This window comes from Bombina bombina, chromosome 3 (assembly GCF_027579735.1).
Source record: "Bombina bombina isolate aBomBom1 chromosome 3, aBomBom1.pri, whole genome shotgun sequence".
NCBI classification, from domain to species: domain Eukaryota; kingdom Metazoa; phylum Chordata; class Amphibia; order Anura; family Bombinatoridae; genus Bombina; species Bombina bombina.
The window spans coordinates 303,440,003-303,460,588 of NC_069501.1; the positions used below are offsets into that span (position 1 = coordinate 303,440,003).

At 37.9% G+C, this 20,586-nt stretch overlaps 1 protein-coding gene across 1 annotated transcript in view; it reads right to left on the reverse strand.

The window, feature by feature from the left end:
* Nucleotides 1-1,455: 1,455 nt before the first annotated feature.
* The window catches only part of PHKA2 (phosphorylase kinase regulatory subunit alpha 2), a 292,026-nt gene continuing 272,895 nt past the window's right edge, over nt 1,456-20,586 (reverse strand). Inside the window, 4 exon segments of the mRNA XM_053706381.1 lie at nt 1,456-3,378; nt 4,144-4,344; nt 10,346-10,399; nt 11,357-11,530. Of these exon segments, the coding sequence (XP_053562356.1) occupies nt 3,205-3,378; nt 4,144-4,344; nt 10,346-10,399; nt 11,357-11,530 (603 nt within the window). The 3' untranslated portion in view covers nt 1,456-3,204.

The following is a 20,586-nucleotide window of genomic DNA, read 5'->3' on the forward strand; positions in this document are numbered from 1 at the left end:
AGAAACACAGAACAATACATTAAAGTGATCCCACACCATTTAGTTATAGTTCTGGGGACAAAAAAAACTTGAATAATTTAATATTTAAGAGATTGCTATGCAATGCAGGCAATAAAATGTGTGTAACACTCAAAGGTTTCAAGATTGTATTTCCAATTAAAAATAATTGGCAACTGTTCAGATGATTTCAGAAAACCAAATATACAGAGAAAATAAAATGTGTTTAAAAATGAAAAACATAACATTAAATTAATAAATAGATCACTATTAACATTCAATAACAACAAAATCATAAACATTTGTTTTTTACATAGCACGTTGCACATATTTCATTTAAATAGGTAGCAATAAACAATATGTTTTCATTTAAGCCTAAATTTATACACATGCCTGTAGTGAAGTTTAATTACTATTCAAATTAAAATATTTATTATTTTATTTATGTAAATACAAATAAATGTAACTTTGACATTAAAATAAATATATAAAATTATTTTAATAACTACAACAAATTATATATATGTATTCAGTGACAAAATAAAACTAACAGCTGACGATTCTATATTCACATAATGTAACGTTTAATAAAATAAGCCAACATTGAAACCTGCAGTTTGTTTTATCATCTTAATAAATAACTATGCAATTGTTCTCATGTAACATATCCAATAAAGCTTGTTTAATGTCGCATAGGCACATTTCTACATTGTGCATTAAATTGAAGGTCCATTTTGATGAATTAGTGCCCGGTTTGTAATAAACCTATTAAAAACAAGGGCACTTTAATTCATCAAAATTGGCATTTCACTGTTTTCTTCAAAAACGTACCTTTTAATCCTGAATGCCGCTCCAGCGATTCCCCCGGCCATCGGAAGCCTCTGCAGACGTCAGAAATTATGAATCAGGCTTCCTCCAATCACAGCTTCCCCCCGGGGGAATCTTGGCCTGATGCAACGCTGTGATTGGAGGAAGCCGGATTCGTCATTTTGGACCCGCGAAGACGGCTTGCGACGGGTGGAGGAAGTGCTGGAGCGGCTGCCAGAATTAAAAGGTAAGTTTTTGAAGAAAACAGTGAAATATCAATTTTGATGAATTAAAGTGCCCTTGTTTTTAATAGGTTTATTAAAAACCGGGCACCAATTCATCAAAATGGACCTTCACTTTAACCTCCTGCTTGCCAAAGAAAAAAACAAACATTGTGCAATACATAGCCAATCTCTGGTAGTCAAGAGTTAATATAATTACCCAGTAAATACACATTCTTGTTGCTGAAAAGTAGATAGTGTCTTTTTACCATATTTGGTAAGTTTCTATAAATATATCTAGAGGTAATGTCCCACTGTAGCTCTGCTTTGTATAATACAATCTTTAGCTAATTGTTTGAAAATAATGTGGACAAATAAACATAATATGCAAGTAGTTACCAACTGCAACAAAGTAAAATATTAAAATAAATCTAATACATAACTTTTTTTAATAAATGCAAAATAGCTACAAATGTATGTTTCTTTTCCTTTAAAGTCAGAAATAATCTAAACAAAACAGATACATTCTGCAAAACAATGTTGCTCTTATTGCAAATATAAAACAATATAATAAAAATGCATAATTTACAGTTTTAAAAAGGCAACATGATTGTAATAATTCACCATCTTAATTTAAAAATATGAAATGGCTTGATGTATAGGCTATAATCACTAGTTGCACTTGCTATACAATCATAATGTTTTATATATCACAGTGCATAAAAAAGGTTTGTCTACCCACTCAAATATTGCAAAAAGACCATTCACCTTCTAACACAATTATATAAGAATAAACATCTGTGTATATATAGCAGAAAATGGTCTACCGGCAATCTTTACATGAACTGTAACGATTATTTCACATAAATTAAACAGAACAAATAAGTTACACTTTTATTCAGTAGTGGAATTTGTACCTTTAGGTTCTTGAAAAATGTGTGGGCTTTAATCCATTTGTCCACAAATTACAGTAGCTTACTTAAAATGAAATAAACCAATAAGTATTTCCCCTTTACCTAAGCATGCGCTCTTCCAGTTCAGTACCTGGTGTGCATGAGCAGATAAGATGTGCATACTTAAATATGAGGGACTGCAATATATGTACCTATACAAACAACCCTGTAACTTGCTTAATCTTTGACTTTAAAAAGAAAAAAAAGAAGATTAAAATAAATCTGTAATATATACAATTAATGCCCTTTGGTGTAACTGATCTAATATTATTAAAATAAAGGCATGAAAATAAACTATAGTTACCCTGAAATGTAATTCAAATGCTTTGCTGCAAAATGTGTTTTTTCTGTTTGTCTAACACTCTGCTCTTTGAATGCAATACAATGTTAAAACTTCCCAGGAAAACATTATTTGGTTCTGTTTACACTGCGAGTGACTTGTAATTTACATACCAGATACAACTTTATTGTCTTGTTGTTTTGCTTCTCTCATTTACTTGTGTGCAAGTAGTTAGCTAGAGCCTGAGAAAATCTAGTTCAGGACTATCGCCCCTAACTGCGGCCTGTTTCCACTTCCAAATTATCACAGTTCTTCAGAATTAAGTGCAGGAACTTAAAAGATGCACAAGAAAAATTCTATTAGAGGGACATTCTATTGGATAAAATATCTAATTTGTTAGAGCAGGCCATTTTTAAACAAATTGTTGAAGTTACACTACCGTAACATCTTTATTTTGCTCCAAATAGGAATAAGGCCAGTGATTGGAGAATATCTATCTATGCCTTGTCCTGATAGGCTTATCAGCTGGAAATTTGACTATGTATTTAACACCTTTGCAGGGGTTAAACACATAATAATTCCAAGGAATTTATATAAAAAAGAAAAAAATACATTTATTTTTATTCTAAAATGTCTCTAAGTATTAAAAGTGCCTCTCAGCAAAATGTCTCATATTTTTGATACAATTATGCCAATATGTAATGAAAATTTGATTGGTGTCTCAAAATAGTGAAATAAAAATCCTACTACAAGTATGCTGTGTAAACTGTGAACTAACTATAAATAAAACATAATAGTGGTTGTGTGAATTACTGTAGACATCTTGCTTTCAATCACTCGATTGAATAGATGTTTTCTAAAAGAATGGAGTAGCCCATGCTAAGCCAGAATGCTGAAAAAAGAGCAACAAATATGAGCAATTATCAGTCCGTTGCATCCCAACTTATTACTGCATCAAACAACTTGAACTGGGTAAAACGTCATGTAAGTAGCTTGCCACCGCTTTAGTCAGGTAAGTCATGGTCCCGTAAGCCCCACTTGGAGCACTATCATAGAGAAAGTTGCAAATTCCTGTTGCTTGGTCTTGGTCAAGGTAGAAGTCAGCTGCTCCTAGGGCTTTCTGCAAAATAAAATAAAAACTTTCTTAACTATGTTATTGTGAGAAATAAGGCAACCATACAAAACCAAAAAACTGTAGAGCAGTAAAAGCAAATAACTGCAGAGACAAATACGGTGGCTGCTCCTGGTAGAACCTCATGAATCAAACAAAAGTGATCATAAGAAGCAATACACAAGTATTACAATCTACACTGGACCGGGAACAAAATGTATATTCTTGTCTACGTGTTACCTAACGTACAAACTATAAAGCACGCAGAAACATTCCTTATAAACACTTGTGATAAACAGATAATTAGCTAATATATCCAAGTTTGGAACAGAATATTCTGCTTCCTGGCTCCAACTTTCTATTCAGGATAAGCTCACTTGCATTAATCAATCCTTTTTCCCACTTATGTACTTGAAGTTCAAGGTTAACTCTGCACTTAAGATGCTATGTTCATTCATAGATAGATAGATAGATATAGAGCACAGAAGATGCCACAAGATGGTAGTAGTGTTTGCAACAATGTATAATATTCGTACACACATTGTTGCAAAACTGCTCCCATGTAGTGCTCCAGACACATGCCACACTCCTCAGTCTAACTAGGTATCAAAACATATCAAGAGAAAAAAGTAAATATAATAAAAGTTTCATGTACCTTTAATAATAATAATAATAGAAATTATTGACAAGCACATCAGAAAGCATTCATGTAAACAGAGAAAAAAAAATTGTGATCATTTTATTCATCATGCAATCTGTGTTTGCATTCTATACCTGATCCTTAAGAAATAGGTCACTGGCCAAGTGAACAATCTGGTCAACATGAATAATTCCCCCAATGCTCTCTACATCCATGTCCGTCACAAGCGTCAACACATGAATGGCTTCCACTAGCAGCTGTCTGTACTCAGGTTGTGGAACATGGTTAAGAACAGATTCCACATGAACAGCAAACTTTATCTCCCCAGCAGTCATCTGAGTAAAACAAATGTATATATTTATATTGTGTTACAGGGAAGTAAGAACGCACTAGACTGTGGAATAAGGTACCATTTAAGACTTTGATACCAAACAGCAGCACAGATAATACTTAAATGATGATTAAATATATAAAGATATGTTTAAAAAAACAAAGTCAAGTAACCTAAAGATCCCAACCCTTTCAGATGCCCTTGGTGTACAATTTAAAGCATCATACACACTGTCAGAAAAAGGGTATGGTTGGTATATGTTTGTGAACTGCTGTGGTTGTACCCTCAATGGATCACAATTACATCTTAAGGAACTAATATGTACCATTTTGCGGTAAATAAGGTACAAATATGTTTCCAACTGTCAAAGGGTCCATGTCTGTACCATTTAATCCCCCCAAAAAGGTACAATCACTTGTGTATCTAAAAGGTTTAGGGGGGTGGGTGGTTCAAGGCTGCCACACCCCACAAGTCCATATAATTTGTGCACCTCAATTATTAATTGAACACATACCTGGCAGTCACCAAAAATGAATTTAACATACATGTTGTACAGCAAAATAATTCATGTTCAATGGTTGTTGGTAATATGCAAAAGATGGGCAAAGCAACAAAAAAATGCTTAACAACCCATATCTTCAATGATACTTTGTTGCTGATTCTAAATAGCAAACAAGAACTTAACATTGTAATGTTTATATTTAGAGCATCAAGATGATAACTCTTAAAGATAAAACAAATGTATTAACTAAAATTACAGAGAATTAATTTCATTTTAAACTCTATAAAATAAACAAGAGCTGTTTAAGAAAAAAATAAAATAAAATTGTAACCATTCCCCAGTCACATACATGGACATTGTATAGCACGCCATAGCACCATCTATTGGTTGAAAGTTCCTTGACATGTGTAACACAGCTCCATCTATTGGTAGAAGGTTCATCACCAAAATGTGTACTGGGGAAATAGATGAATTTGCATGTATTTTGCATAGAGTGACAATTCAATGTATGGTTGTAAGTTTTATTGTTTATCCCCTCCCTGAATCCCCCTTCCTTTCGATAGAGTTACATTTTTATTATTATGTTGTTTTTTATATGTTTTCTATATATTTATGTTTTATGTGGCATGTCACCATAAGTTAAATGGGGTGTTGTTAGAGTCTAGTACAGAATGAAATAAAACATGTTGAGTAGCTCCTTTAGGAACTTGTTGTTTACCCCGGTTCTTTCAGGAATTCATGTAGCAGTCTTAGGACCTGCTGTTTGGCTACACTAACCAAACTTATAAAAATGCAGTGTGGCTATTGTAATACTGTCTTAAAAATGATGCATTAAATGAATGCATATTTGAATGTTATACAATAAATTTGATGAAACAGCATTTTAACCCCTTAATGACCAAGGACGTACAGGGTACGTCCTACAAAAAATTTCACTTAACGACCAAGGACGTACCCTGTACGTCCTCAGGGCTTTCAAGCGGTGGAATCAATCCTGATCGCTTGCCGTGATGCCTCGATATTAAGGCATCACTGCAATACATTTTTTTGCTCACCGATGCAGAGGGTACGTCCTACAAAAAATGTCACTTAATGACCAAGGACTTACCCTGTACGTCCTCAGGGCTTTCAAGCGGTGGAATCGATCCTGATCGCTTCCAGCCACTTTCAAGGTATTGCCGTGATGCCTCGATATTGAGGCATCACTGCAATACATTTTTTTGCTCACCGATGCAGAGAGGGTCACTCTGTGGCCCTCTCTGCATCGGCCAGCGATGGTGCCGATCGTTGGTGGGAGCAGCTGCAGGGAGGCGGGTGGGAGGCCCATCGCTGGACTATTTCTGGCCACTGTTCCAGGAAGGGGGACGGGAGGGCGTGCATGCGACCAATCTGTTAATTGCGAGGGAGATGGAGAGGGAGGGGGGAAATAATTGTTTGTAATGGGATCTGAGAGGGGGGTAGGATATTGAGAGGGGGCAGCTACAATACGGAAAAATGGGGTAAAATAAAAATAATAAAATTAGCAAATTTGTTAAACTGCCTGCCAGTACCTAAAATGGCAACAAATAGGAAGAGGGGGGAGTTTAAGAGAGCCATTTGGGGGATCCTGGAGGTTGGGGGGTTAGGGGGAACCTTACTGCAGAAACTATTTATATATTTTAAAAAAATGCTTTTTAAAAAAAAAAAAAGGCTTATTTTAGTACTGGCAGACTTTCTGCCAGTACTTAAGATGGTAATGACAATTGTGGGATGAGGGAGGGAAGAGAGCTGTTTGTGAGGGGTCAGGGAGGGATCAGGGGTGGGATTTGTCAGGTGGGAAACTGATCTCTACACTAAAGCTAAAATGAATCCCTTCACTGCTGGGCATAATACAAGTGGGGTGCGCAGCGGCATTTAGCGGCCTTCTAATTACCAAAAAGCAATGCCAAAGCCATATATGTCTGCTAATTCTGAAGAAAGTCGATCCCAGAGAAGCATTACAACCATTTGTGCCATAATTGCACAAGCTGTTTGTAAATAATATCAGTGAGAAATCTAAAGTTTATGAAAAAGTTAGCGTTTTTTTTATTTGATCGCATTTGGTGGTGAAATGTGGTGACATGAAATATACCAAAATGGGCCTAGATCAATACTTTGGGTTGTCTACTAAAACAGATATATACATGTCAATATATACATGTCAAGGGATATTCAGGGATTCCTGACAGATATCAGTGTTACAATGTAACTATCGCTAATTTTGAAGAAAAAAAATTGTTTGGAACTATCAAAGTGCTACTTGTATTTATTGCCCTATAACTTGCAAAAAAACATTTAAACATTGGGTATTTCTAAACTCAGGACAAAGTTTAGAAACTATTTAGCATGGTTGTTTTTTGGTAGTTGTAGATGTGTAACATATTTTGGGGGTCAAAGTTAGAAAAAGTGTGTTTTTTCCATTTTTTATCATATTTTATAATTTTTTTGTAGTAAATTATAAGATATGATGAAAATAATGGTATCTTTAAAAAGTCAATGGCGAAAAAACGGTATATAATATGTGTGGGTACAGTAAATGAGTAAGAGTAAAATTAAAGCTAAAAAAAACCACTGCAGAAATGTAAAAATAGCCCTGGTTTCAAACGGTCAGAAAATGGAAAAGTGGTCTGGTCACTAAGGGGTTAATATGCTGTGTAGAGTACAAATTTGCCATCATGAGGTACAAAGGGCTTGCCACTGGGGCAGTACCCTTAAAAGGCCAAATTTGCAAAATTATTTAAGGGTACATTATGGTACCATAGCACTGAGGTCCAATCTAGTCACCAAAGGTACATATTTGCCTTTGAAAGGTACAATCTGCAAGGGGAACTAATTTGTACCCATGTTAAAGGGTACAGTGGGTGTACCTTTGAGGGTACTGCCCCAGTGACAAGCTGTTGTACCCCTAAAGGTTCAATGTTTGAAATTTATTTCTGACAGTGTAGGTACTTATGCATGAGGACAGAGCCAATCCAAAGCTGTTATGCAAGTAATGTGATTGCAGATATGGAGGACAATAAAAAGCACCAGAGACAGCAGTGCCTTTAACGATTTCAAAAGATTTAAAACAAGAAGCTTCCAGTATATTATTTCAAGAATTCCAAATTACCACATGTGTATGAAGCATAAATTGCTAAGGGTCTTCTATGGGCTTTAAGTTCATGTGACAACCCCTAGGCCTAGACAACAAGGGAAGTGTTATTGTGCACGAGAAATATGATGCTAATTCTGCATGAGTGTAATGGATACTGTGAGTATACTGCAAGCCTCTGTACACTCATTACAAGTTGTAAATAAAGTTTTTTTTCGGACAAACACAAAATGATCAGCTGTTACCCATTATTAAGTTTCCAGAAACCTATCAGTTTCATGTTAAACAAATGCAAATCACTAACACAATGGTCATTTAGTTGGTCTATCCCTTACATTACAGGAGTTTGGACTGATACCATTGTACATTGTGAAGTGGCAATAACAGTTTACATGTGTGAAATTAACCTTTTCAGTTTAAAAATAATAATAAATCTGTACATTAATTATTTACTATTTGAGCTAGGCATTATGGTTACAGTGCATGTGTGTAGGATGTGTTATTTGTATGTAATATAAGCCACTTAAATCATGCAAAACTCTAATTTCTCACTGTACAGAAAGAACAACTAAACCCATTCTGTACAGTGAGAAATTATGTTAGTGAGATTGAATTGGATGTTTCCTATTAATTCCCTGCATTGTTAATCTTCATTCTTGAGTAAAATCTCACAAAATGTAAGAACAGACGTTTTGTTTTTGGCAGATTTTTGGCCAGAAAAAAGGGCACTTTTTATTTTGCCGCAATTACAATTGTGGCTTTTCGAACACGTTGAAATAAAAAATAAAAAGTGCTTTAATACTGAACTGAATAATGGGGCTTCTCTAATCTATATTATAACCCCAAAAGCTTGTATGGGCCCCTATTTCACATGTGGCTACCCATGATAACAATGTTGTAAGGTGATTAAAGTAACACCAGTGGTCACTTGGCCATTTAAAAGTATTATTTACTAAAATCTAAGAAGAAATTATACTTCTTTTTTTTTTTTTACAGTTTTTGCTGCAGCTTTCTCTCATACCATGAATTAGAAATATAATAATGGTATATTGTGAATCTGCTGGGCCTGCTGAAAAAAACACAATATATCATTTGTGTGGGTCACTCACTGAAATTTTATTTACAAAAGGGTTTAAATGTAGGTAGCAAAAAAGCTCAAAATGTCACTGGGGTGACAAAAGGCTTAACAGCAAAAGGGTTTAAGTCAGAATATCTGGTAACAAATGGCCACTGATCTAAAGCTCTCTGCTGTGGGGAGATTATCTAAACAGTATTGTCAGTACTGCAAGGTCCTTCAAGAATTTCAGAAACACAGATGTTTACCTTTAGAGCTGTTTATCAACTAAACAGGGTGTGGTTTCTCTCCTTGCCAGTGAGTTTGTGATCATCAGCCCTTTAGACTTTGAAGGTTTTTATATGGCGAGTACTACAAGGAAGGGCCTAGTACTGTCAGGAGGAGGTGGAATCCAAATTAAAATTAAAATTAAAAACTAATTTACAGAATGGGATTATTCAGCAGCAACTTGCAAATTGAAAGCAGTTCTTAATAATTGTTCATAAATGTTTGTAAAAACAATAAGCCACACAACTTAACCCCTTCCTGCCCATAGGACATTCTATGTCGTCCTAACCGCACTGGGCTTTAACGCCCTTAGGATGGCATAAAAGGTCCTAGCCTTTTGGCTGTACTGAAGCCAAAGGCACTTCCTTAAAGGGACACTGAACTCAAATTTTTTCTTTTGTGATTCAGATAGAGCATGAAATTTTAAGCAACTTTCTAATTTACTCCTATTATTAAATTTTCTTTATTCTCTTGGTATGTTTATTTGAAATGCAAGAATGTAAGTTTAGACGCCGGCCCTTTTTTGGTGAATAACCTGGGTTATTCTAGCTGATTGGTGGATAAATTCATCCACCAATAAAAAAGTGCTGCCCAGAGTTCTGAACCAAGAAAAAAGCTTAGATGCCTTCCTTTTTAAATAAAGATAGCAAGAGAATGAAGAAAAATTGATAATAGGAGTAAATTAGAAAGTCGCTTAAAATTGCATGCTCTATCTGAATCACGAAAGAAAAAATTTGGGTTCAGTGTCTCTTTAATGGGATCACTGGCTGGATTGCGTGCCTAGCGTCATAGGCACTCCCCCAGACACAATACCATCATTGAAATCACACAATGTAGACAAATAAGTCTGGGCGGGAAGGGGTTAAAAGCCCATTGAAATTGAAAAACAACAAATAACAGGTTCCGTTTCAATTCTGCTTGACAATATTGAGTTGTAATAGAACTAATACTTCTTTGTTCTGGGCATTTTAATTGTGAGCAATCCTATATTTCCTACACTATTATTTACAGTAGTTTATTATCCATAGTAAATGAAATACTATATATTTTACCTCTCTGGTGGTTGAGGAAGGAAGAACGTATCCATCAATTGACAATCCATGACACTAGAACAGAACCAAAAGAAGTAAATAAAGAGAAAAGATACAATTATAAGCTATAACAAAGGAACCAGGCCCTCATTCAGTATGTAGAAGATTATCCAGTGAGACATTTCTTCACTTCCCATCTAATTCTAGAAAGAAAATTAGTTTGGACATTGTGAATTTTAACTTGTGTCAGAAATTTCTAACCGAATAAAATATGACCCGGAGAAGTCGGTCTTCTGAAGATGACTCATGTTTGCTGAATCTGGGACACTACTTTTGTAAAAGACCAGTTTAAAAGACATGCAGTAAGCTGAGCTAATACTACAAACCCAACTCTATATAACCATAGAATCACTTAAAGAATCAGTAAATATACTAGAACTGACTTTGAATATTTTCTGGCAATTTTCAAAGTTAATCTAATTTTCCGTCAAACTGTAATGAGACAGCTATAAGCCATTTTGATAATAAGAGTATATTGGGAAGTTGTTGTTTTTTTAAATTGCATGCTTTATTTGAATCATGTAAATTTAATATTAACTTTACTGGCCCATGAAGTATTACTCTTCACTATGCCAACTATAATCCTTAAAAACTACATTAATGCCTAGAGACATGTAGTTTGTCTAATAGTAAGTTAAAGGGAAACCCAAAAGTTTTCTTTTTTAATTCAAATAGAGCATACAATGTTAAACATTTTTCTTAGTTACTTCTATTATCAATTTTTCTTTGTTCTTTTGGTATCTTTTGCTGAAATGCAGGGACATATGCTTAGGAGCCAGACCATTTCTGAAGCACTATATGGCAGCAGTTTTGCAAGAAAGTTATCCATTTGCAATAGATGTCTACTTAGGTATCTCTCCAACACAGCATATCATGGGAATAACGTAAATTTGATAATAGAAGTAAATTGGAAAGAATGTTGCCAGGTTAATTCAATAATCCTCTTGACTGGAAAATAACGTAATAACTCACTTTCTGTAAGATGTTCCATACTTTCTGGTAGAACCCCATGGGTACACGATTGATAGCTCCATCAAGTCGTCGTCTTCTAAGCCACTGCCCTTGGTGATCATCCAATGTGATGAAGGGTCCACCAGATCCCGTAGGAGACATTGTTCCAGTGGGAGAGGAAGGGGTACTACAACGCTGTAATAAAACACCAAACAATAAACTCAATATAGCCTGTTTTCCATGCACAGACATCTTGTATAGGGGCTAACAAAAGGAAAGAGGTCATTGTTAGTGTTCTGAAAGAATAGATAATTATCAGGATTGTAACATTAGTTGATTGACATTAACATCTTCGAAAGATTTTGAAGTCTCTATTTACATGCAAAGACAAAAAGGTTATTTAAAGTAAATACAAAAGAGATAGAAATTAATTAGTATTGTGTTACTGTATTCCATATATGATGTCTAAAGTCCATTGCAAATATTAATATAAATATTCTGCAGCTAATGTAGGTACATATATTGCTCCTACACATATTTATGTACATTGTGAAACAATCTGTTTTTTTTTTATAATTCTAAAATAAAAATTGCTCCTACACATATTTATGTACATTGTGAAACAATCTGTTTTTTTTTTTATAATTCTAAAATAAAATGAGCTTTTAAAATATTCTAGTGCTGTAGCTTACTAATTTTTAAAAGCCAACAAAAGCATTGTAAGTCAGTTATTTATATAATATGACAAATAAGACACATTTATATATTATTCTTGGGAGTTAATCAGTGTTAAACATATCACAGATACTCAGACAAGGTACTTTTTTCTATGGGTGGGGGGGGTTAATGGGGACCAGGCCTGTTTACAGGACTGTATAACTATTTCTGCATACATATATTAGTATTGCTATGTGTTACCATGCAATATCTCTCAGTACCTCTGTGCAGGGATGTAGAATATTTGGCTTTTGGGGTTTTATAGCTACACCATCTGTATTTCTTAGGTTTGATCACTTTGTTGATGGTTTGTACATGTGTGATCTAATACAACTGGTCACTACTATTTTATTTAAAATTGCTGTTACTAATCACTGTCCTCTTGTTTAGTTACTCTGCAGTGAGGGATTATATATTTTTTAATTACAAACAGGAAATTGTGTTTCAGTTTGCTATAACTGTTTAACATAGTTACAGTAATGAACTGGAGTAGATCTATTTTTGTGTGACTAAAATATACATTAAATATAGAGTTGGTTTTCTCTCCATCTAACTTTATAGAGTTATACTTTTGCAAGGTTTATCATTTTGAATGTGTTATGCTGTAGATAATATAAGATGTTTTGTATAAATAAGCAGGAGGTTTTAGTGTCTCAGCAGACAATTCTGCTTCCTATTGCAGACAAATAATAAAGTACAATAACATTTGCTATTAAGTGGTGTTCAGCGTTACTCTGTAATTACACAAAATTACATCTAAACATGAAAGCTATATCTATTTGATTGATGTTTATAACTGAATATTGATCCTTGTTTGTTTCATATACAAGATTAATTGTGTTTGCTCTATAATAAAGATGTGTGCAAAATCCAAACTGGATTATATATTTGTAAACAAAAAAAGTTATACTTATAAAATAACTATAAAATAAAGGACTATGGGGCCTAACTATCAAGCCCCGTGCGGAGCTTGAGGGCCCGTGTTTCCGGCGAGCCTGCAGACTCGCCAGAAACACCAGTTATAAAGCAGCGGTCTAATGACCGCTGCTCCATAACTCTGCCTGCTCTGATGAGGCGGACAGGAATCGCTGGAATTCAAACCGATCGTGTACGATCGGGTTGATTGACACTCCTTGGCCGCAAGTCTGCAGTAGGGGCGGCGTTGCACCAGCAGCTCACAAGAGCTGTCGGTGCAATGCTGAATAGGGAGAGTGTATTGCTCTCCGCATTCAGCGATGTCTGTCGGACCTGATCCACACTGTCGGATCAGGTCCGACAGACATTTGATAAATTGGCCTCAATATATAGACCTAACAGTTATAATATTTTAGCTCATTGCAGAAATTAAAAAATATATAATACAAGCCAAATAAAAGAAATAATAGCAAGAAATCAAGCACAGTATGTTTATGCACACAGCAGTGACTAATATTTTAGTTTTATTCCATCACTCGCCTATTTTGATACGTTTAGCTAAATAAAGGGCTTGATTACAAGTGGCGCACTAACTGTTGTGCGCAAGCGATAAGGTTTATCGTAGCTCTTTGCACGCATCGGACGTAGCACACGTATTACAAGTTGAAAGCTTGAGCTCTGGTTAACTGTTATGCAAGTCAAAAAAGTTGCACAAAACACATCAAAAATACATACAACAGTACAGTTACACTCATATTAACACCATCTTAAAAAAAAATATTAAAACAAAATTGCATAAAAATATTATAAGGGCATAATTGAAAAAGCATCCCTACCTCGCCATATACAACTACAGGGCACAACTTGGGGTTCGTAATGTCTCAGACCTTTGGATACCCTCTCCGCAAACCCGCTTCTGCACCTTAGACGGGATAAGCCCAGACACTGCCATCCCGCACTACATGACATTTGAGTATTTTAGATTAAAGAGCTGGGGCCTCACACCTGAATTATCCTGCCCTCCCTTTGTTTGTGAAACCACTAGGAAACGCAGCTAAAGACTTTGTAAACCTCTTTCCACACACTACACCTTATTGGGAAATAGAAATCAGATAACTTACCCCACCTACAAACATGGGAGACCTACTTAGACACCACTATCCCTCCTCAAACATGGCAGTATACCCTAACATTGACCAAAATTGCGATAAACTGCATTACTATGAGGGAAACTTATCATAAACTGTTAACACACTGGTACTATATCCCTACACGCCTCGCGTGTACGACAATGTCACCCCTCTATGTTGGCGTAACTGCGGACATATTGGAGACACCATGCATATCTGGTGGGATTGTCCCAAAATAAGACTACTATGGAATACCTTCTTCCTTGTTCTATCTAAAATGGGTATCCCCTTACCTAAAACACCAGCCCTTCCCCTACTTCACATAGGAACCCATACCCTCCCTAAACATCATTCCTTCCTATGTATCTTTTTACCACAGTCAAAGCTGCTATAGCCAAGTCTTGGAAAGACACTTCCCCACCCAAATACTCAACTACATGGCATATATTTACACCATAGAAAAGAACATCTTCTACTCACTCAATAAAATCAGACCTCTTCGAACTTGTTTGAGCAGACTGAAAAGCAAAGTTTAGCACCTTATGAAAACCAAATATTATAGCCACTGAGTAAAACCAACTCCTCCACCAATCAATAGCTCCTATATCTCTCCTTTCTGAACCTGGACCCCAACCCCCATCCTACCCCTACCATTCCCCCCCCATCCCCAATTTAGTAATCTGATGTTACTTGTAAATACTTCCTTGTTTGTGAATTTATATGCTAAGGACCTGCGAGTCCTTAAACCTGTTTCCTGTTCTTTTTTTTTTTCTTTACTCTTTATATGTTGTATGATGACGATATTATCTAAATAAAAAAAAAAAAAAAAATTGTCTCTCCACTTGAATGCTTTTTAAACCAATTTTTTTATTTGCTGTTAAAAGTGTTGTGTGGGGAGTCTGCTTTTATTATTTCTCCTGTATATATGCATATGCTTTATGATAATATCATACTATGTTACACTAAATTGTTTAAAAATGAAACAATTTATGCTTACCAGATAAATTCCTTTCCTTCCTGGCAGGGAGAGTCAATGACTTAATTCCTTACTGTTGGGAAATACAACACCTGGCCACCAGGAGGAGGCAAAGACACCCCAGCCAAAGGCTTAAATATCTCTCCCACTTCCCTTGTCCCCTAGTCATTCTGCCCTAGGAACAAGGAAAAGTAGGAGAAACATCAGGGTATACAGGTGCCAGAGGAAATAATATAAAAAGGGAGCCATCCATCAAAAAAATAAATTACGGGCGGGTTTGTGGCCTTCCTGCCAGGAAAGAAAGGAATTTATCTGGTAAGCATAAGGCAGTTAGAGTCCACAACTTTATTCCTTACTGTTGGGAAAACTATACCCAAGCTCCAAGAAGACTTCATTCTTAAAAGCCCAGGTGGAAGCCACTTCTCTAGTGGAATGAGCCGTTATCCTCTCAGAAGGCTGTCGACCCACTGTCTCATAGCTAAGCAGATGACACTCTTCAACCAGAAAGATAGGGAAGTTGTAGAAGCCTTCTGCCCCTTATGCTTCCCTGTATAGATGACAAACAAAGAGGAAGATTGTCTGAATTCCTTAGTAGCCTGAAGATAGAACTTCACGGCACGAACCACATCCACATGTGAAGCAAGCGTTCCTTTGCTGAAGAAGGATTGGATTAGGACACAAAGAAGAAACAACAATTTCTTGATTAATGTTACGGTCCGACACTTAATTTAGTACGTAAAACTGCCTTATCAGCATGGAAAACAAGATAAGGGGACACTGAACCCCAAAAAATTATTTTGTGATTCAGATAGAGCATGCAATTTTAAGCAACTTTCTAATTTACGCATATTATCAATTTTTCTTTGTTCTCTTGCTATTTTTATTGCTTTTTTTCTTGGTTCAGAGCTCTAGACAGCACTTTTTTATTGGTGGATGAATTTATCCACCAATCAGCAAGGACAACCCAGGTTGTTCACCAAAAATGGGCCGGCATCTAAACTTACATTCTTGCATTTCAAATAAAGATACCAAGAGAATAAAGAAAATTTGATAATAGGAGTAAATTAGAAAGTTGCTTAAAATTCCATGCTCTATCTGAATCACAAAAGAAAAAATTTGGGTTCAGTGTCCCTTTAACCTTATGACAGGAAAAGCCACGCTCTTCACACCAGTACAAGTAAGTCCTTCACACTTTATGGTAGATACCACGAGTAACTGGCTTACGAGCTTGAACCAGAGTGTTGATAACACTCTCAGAAAACCCTCTCTTGGCTAAGACTAAACGTTCAAAATCCATGCAGTCAGCCTCAGAGAATCTAGATTTTGATGAACGAAGGGACCCTGTATCAGCAGATCTCTGCGACAAGGTAACCTCCACTGAGGAGATGAGGGCATCCCCACCAGATCCGCAAACCACGTCCTTCGCAGCCACGATGGAGCAATCAGAATCATTGATCCTTGCTCTTGTTTGAAGGGAGCCACCACCCAAAGGAAAAACCAGTAATGGAGGAAAAAGATATAAGAGTCTGAACTTCCATGGTACTGCTAGGGCATCTTTCAATTCCGCCTGAGGATCCCTTGACCTGTACCTGGGTAGCTTGGTATTGAGGCGGGATGCCATAAGATCTATCTCTGGCATCCCACACTCACTGCATATCTCTGCAAACACCTCGGGGTGGAGAGACCATTCCCCTGGGTGAAAGGAATGTGGATCTCTGACAGCATACATCTGTGAGTGTCTGCCCATTTTAGTATCGGAGATACTTCTCTCATCGCCAAGGAACTTCTCGTTCCCCCCTGATGGTTGATGTAGGCAACCAATGTTATATTATCTGAATGGGATCTGATAAACTGGGATGAACACAGAAGGGGCCAAGCCTTCAAGGCATTGAAGATTGCACTGAGTTCCAAAATATTGATCAGAAGGGAGGACTCCTCCTGAGTCCACAGACCTTGTGCCTTCTTGGCACCCCAAACAGCTCCCCAGCCGGAAAGGCTTACGTCAGTAGTCACAATCTCCCAGGATGGTCTCAAGAAGCACGTGCCTTGGGACAGAAAATCTGGGCAGAGCCGTCAAGAGAGCAAATCTCTCGACAGGTTGTCCAGCATGATCTGTTGAGACAGATCTGAATGGTCGCCATTCCATTGTCTCAGCATGCATAGTTGTAAGGGTCTGAGATGGAATCTGGCAAAAGGAATGATGTCCATACAGGACACCATGAGTCCGATCACCTCCATACACTGAGCCACTGAGGGTCTTGAGGAGGCCTGGAGGGCAAGACATGCAGAAGTTAGCTTGCAATGTCTCTAATCTGTGAGGAAAATTCTCATGGATATGGAGTCTATTATAGTTCACAGAAAATTCACCCTTGTACTTGGAGTAAGAGAACTCTTTTCCAAGTTTATCTTCCATCCATGTGATTGAAGAAGATTGAGAAGGGACTCCGAATGTTCTTCCGCTAGACGAAAAGATGGTGCCTGTACCAAGATATTGTCCAGGTAATGCGCTAGAAGAGCCCCTAGAACATTCAAAAATATCCTTTGAGCAGTAGCTAGGCCAAACGGAAGAACCATGATCTGGAAGTGCTTGTCCAGAAAAGCAAACCTCAGGAACTGAAAATGTTACCTGTGTATCGGGACGAGAAGGTATGCATCTTTCAGGTCTATTGTGGTTATAAACTGTCCTTTCTGAACCAGAGGAAAGATTGACTGTATTGTCTCCATCTTGAAAGAGGGAACACTCAGAAACTTGTTTAGGCACTTTAGGTCCAGAATTGGACGAAAAGTTCCCTCCATCTTTGGAACCACAAAAAGGTTTGAATAAAACCCCAAACTTCTTTCTGCTATAGGTACCAGGACAGTTACTCCTAGAGATGAGAGATCCCGTATGCAACCTAAGAAGGCTGCCCTCTTTTCTGGTCTTGCAGACAGACTGGAGAGTGGGAATCTGCCCCTGGTCAGATGAGACTTGAATCCTATCCTGTATCCTGGAGATACAACCGCCAGGACCCAAAAATCCTGTACATCCTGGAACCAAGAGTCTGAAAAAAAGAGACAGTCTGCCCCCTACTCGATCCGATCCTGGATCGGGGGCCGCCCCTTCATGCCGATTTGTTCTTGGCAGGCTTTTTAGTCTGTTTGGACTTATTCCAGGACTAAGTCGGCTTCCAAGTACTCTTGGGCTGCTCGGACTTGGATGAGGATTGCTTTCATTGTGATTTGTCAGAACGAATATTAGACGATTGCTGTCCCTTAGGCCTATTTTTCTTATCCTGCGGAAAGAAGGCACCTTTCCCTCTGGTAATCGTAGAAATAATGGAGTATAGCCCTGGACTGAATAAAATCTTCCCCTTAAAAGGAAGAGAAAGGAGTCTGGATTTAGGAGTCATATCCACAGACCAAGACTTCAACCAGAGAGCCTGGCGGGCTAGGACCGCAAAACCAGAAGCCTTTGCATTTATGCGAATAATCTGCATATTCGCATCACAGATGAAGGAGTTAGCAATTCTCAGAGCCTTAATTATCTCCTGAAAATCCTCTAGGGGAGTCTCCACCTCAATGAGCCCTGGTAGAGTGTTGCACCAGTAGGTAGCTGCTACAGCAACCGCAGGTACAGCTGCCGCCAGCTGCCGCCAGTTGATATAAAAACATAGGTTATGCTTACCTGATAATTTCATTTCCATTGAGGGGAGGGGAGTTCAAGGCTTCATTCATTACTATTGGGAATTAAGAACCTGGCCACCAGGAGGAAGCAAAGACACCCCAGCCAAAGGCTTAAATACCTCCCCCCACTTCCCTCATCCCCCAGTCATTCTGCCGAGGGAACCAGGAACAGTAGGAGAGATATCAGGGTGTAAAAAGGTGCTAGAAGATGATTAAATTTAGGTCTGCCCCACAGAGAAGGAGCCGTAGACTCTCCTCCCCTCAATGGAAATGAAATTATCAGGTAAGCATAATTTATGTTTTCCATCTAAAGGGGAGGAGAGCCAACGGCTTCATTCATTACTATTGGGAACATATACCCAAGCTCTAGAGGACACTGAATGAAACCAGGAGAGTAAAAGGCGGACCCTAGTCTGAGGGAACCACAGCCTGCAAAACCTCTCCCCAAAAACAGCTTCTGCAGAAGCAAAAACGTCAAATTTGTAAAACTTTGTAAAATTGTGTAAAGAGGACCAGGTAGCCGCCATACAAATTTTGCTTCATAGAGGCCTCATTCTTAAAGGCTCAAGACGAAGCCACAGGTCTAGTTGAATGAGCTGTGATCCGCTGAGGAGGCTTATGTCCCGCTGTCTCATAAGCCAAGCAAATCAAGCTCCTCAACCAAAAAGACAAAGAAGAAGTAGAGGCCCTTTGCCCCTTGCGCTTCCCAGAATACACCACAAAAAGAGATGTAGACTGTCTGAAATCCATTTTAGCCTGAAGATAGAACTTCAAGGCAAGAACCACATCCAGGTTATGAACTAACCTCTCCTTTAAAGAAGAAGGGTTAGGACACAAAGATGGAACGACTATTTCCTGATTGATATTACGGTTAGACACCACCTTGGGGAGAAATCCCAACCCAGTGCGAAGTACAGCCTTATCCGGGTGAAGCACCAGATAAGGAGGATCACATTGCAAGGCAGCTAGTTCAGATACTCTGTGTGTCGATGCAATAGCCAACAGGAAGAGAACCTTCCAGGACATAATCTTAATGTCAATGGAATGCATAGGTTCAAACGGAAACCTCTACAAAACCTTAAGGACTAAGTTTAAGCTCCAAGGCAGAGCCGACTGTCTAAAGACAGGCCTGATTCTAGACAGAGCCTGAACAAAAGATTGGATGTCAGGGAGCTCAGCGAGTCTCCTATGCAACAAAACTGATAATGTCGAAATCTGTCCCTTTAAGGAACTAGCGGCAAGACTCTTCTCTAAACCATCTTGGAGAAAGGCCAGAATTCTGGATACCTTCATCTTATGCCAAGGATATCCATGCTTCTCACACCAGGACAAGTAAGTCCTCCACACCTTATGGTAGATGCGATGAGTGACTTGCTTCCTTGCCTGAATTAGAGTATCAATCACACTTTCAGAAAAGCCTCTCTTAGCTAAGACTAGGCATTCAATCTCCACACAGTCAGCCTCAGAGAATTTAGATTTCGATGTTGAAAGGGGCCCTGTGACAGCAGGTCCCTGCGATAGGGTAACCTCCACGGTGGAGAGGATGACATCCCCACCAGATCCGCAAACCAGGTCCTCCACGGCCACGAAGGAGCAATCAGAATGGCCGAGGCCTGCTCCTGTTTGATGCGTGCCACTACTCAAGGTAGAAGTGGTAGCGGTGGAAAAATGTAAGCTACGCTGAATCCCCAGCTCTGCCTGGGGATCCCTGGACCTTGACCCGTATCAAGGTAGCTTGCAATTGAGTCTGGACGCCATGAGATCTATAGCTGGTGTTCCCCATTTGTGACAAATATCCGCAAACACCTTGGAGTGAAGAGACCATTCCCCCAGATGGAAGGATTGTCTGC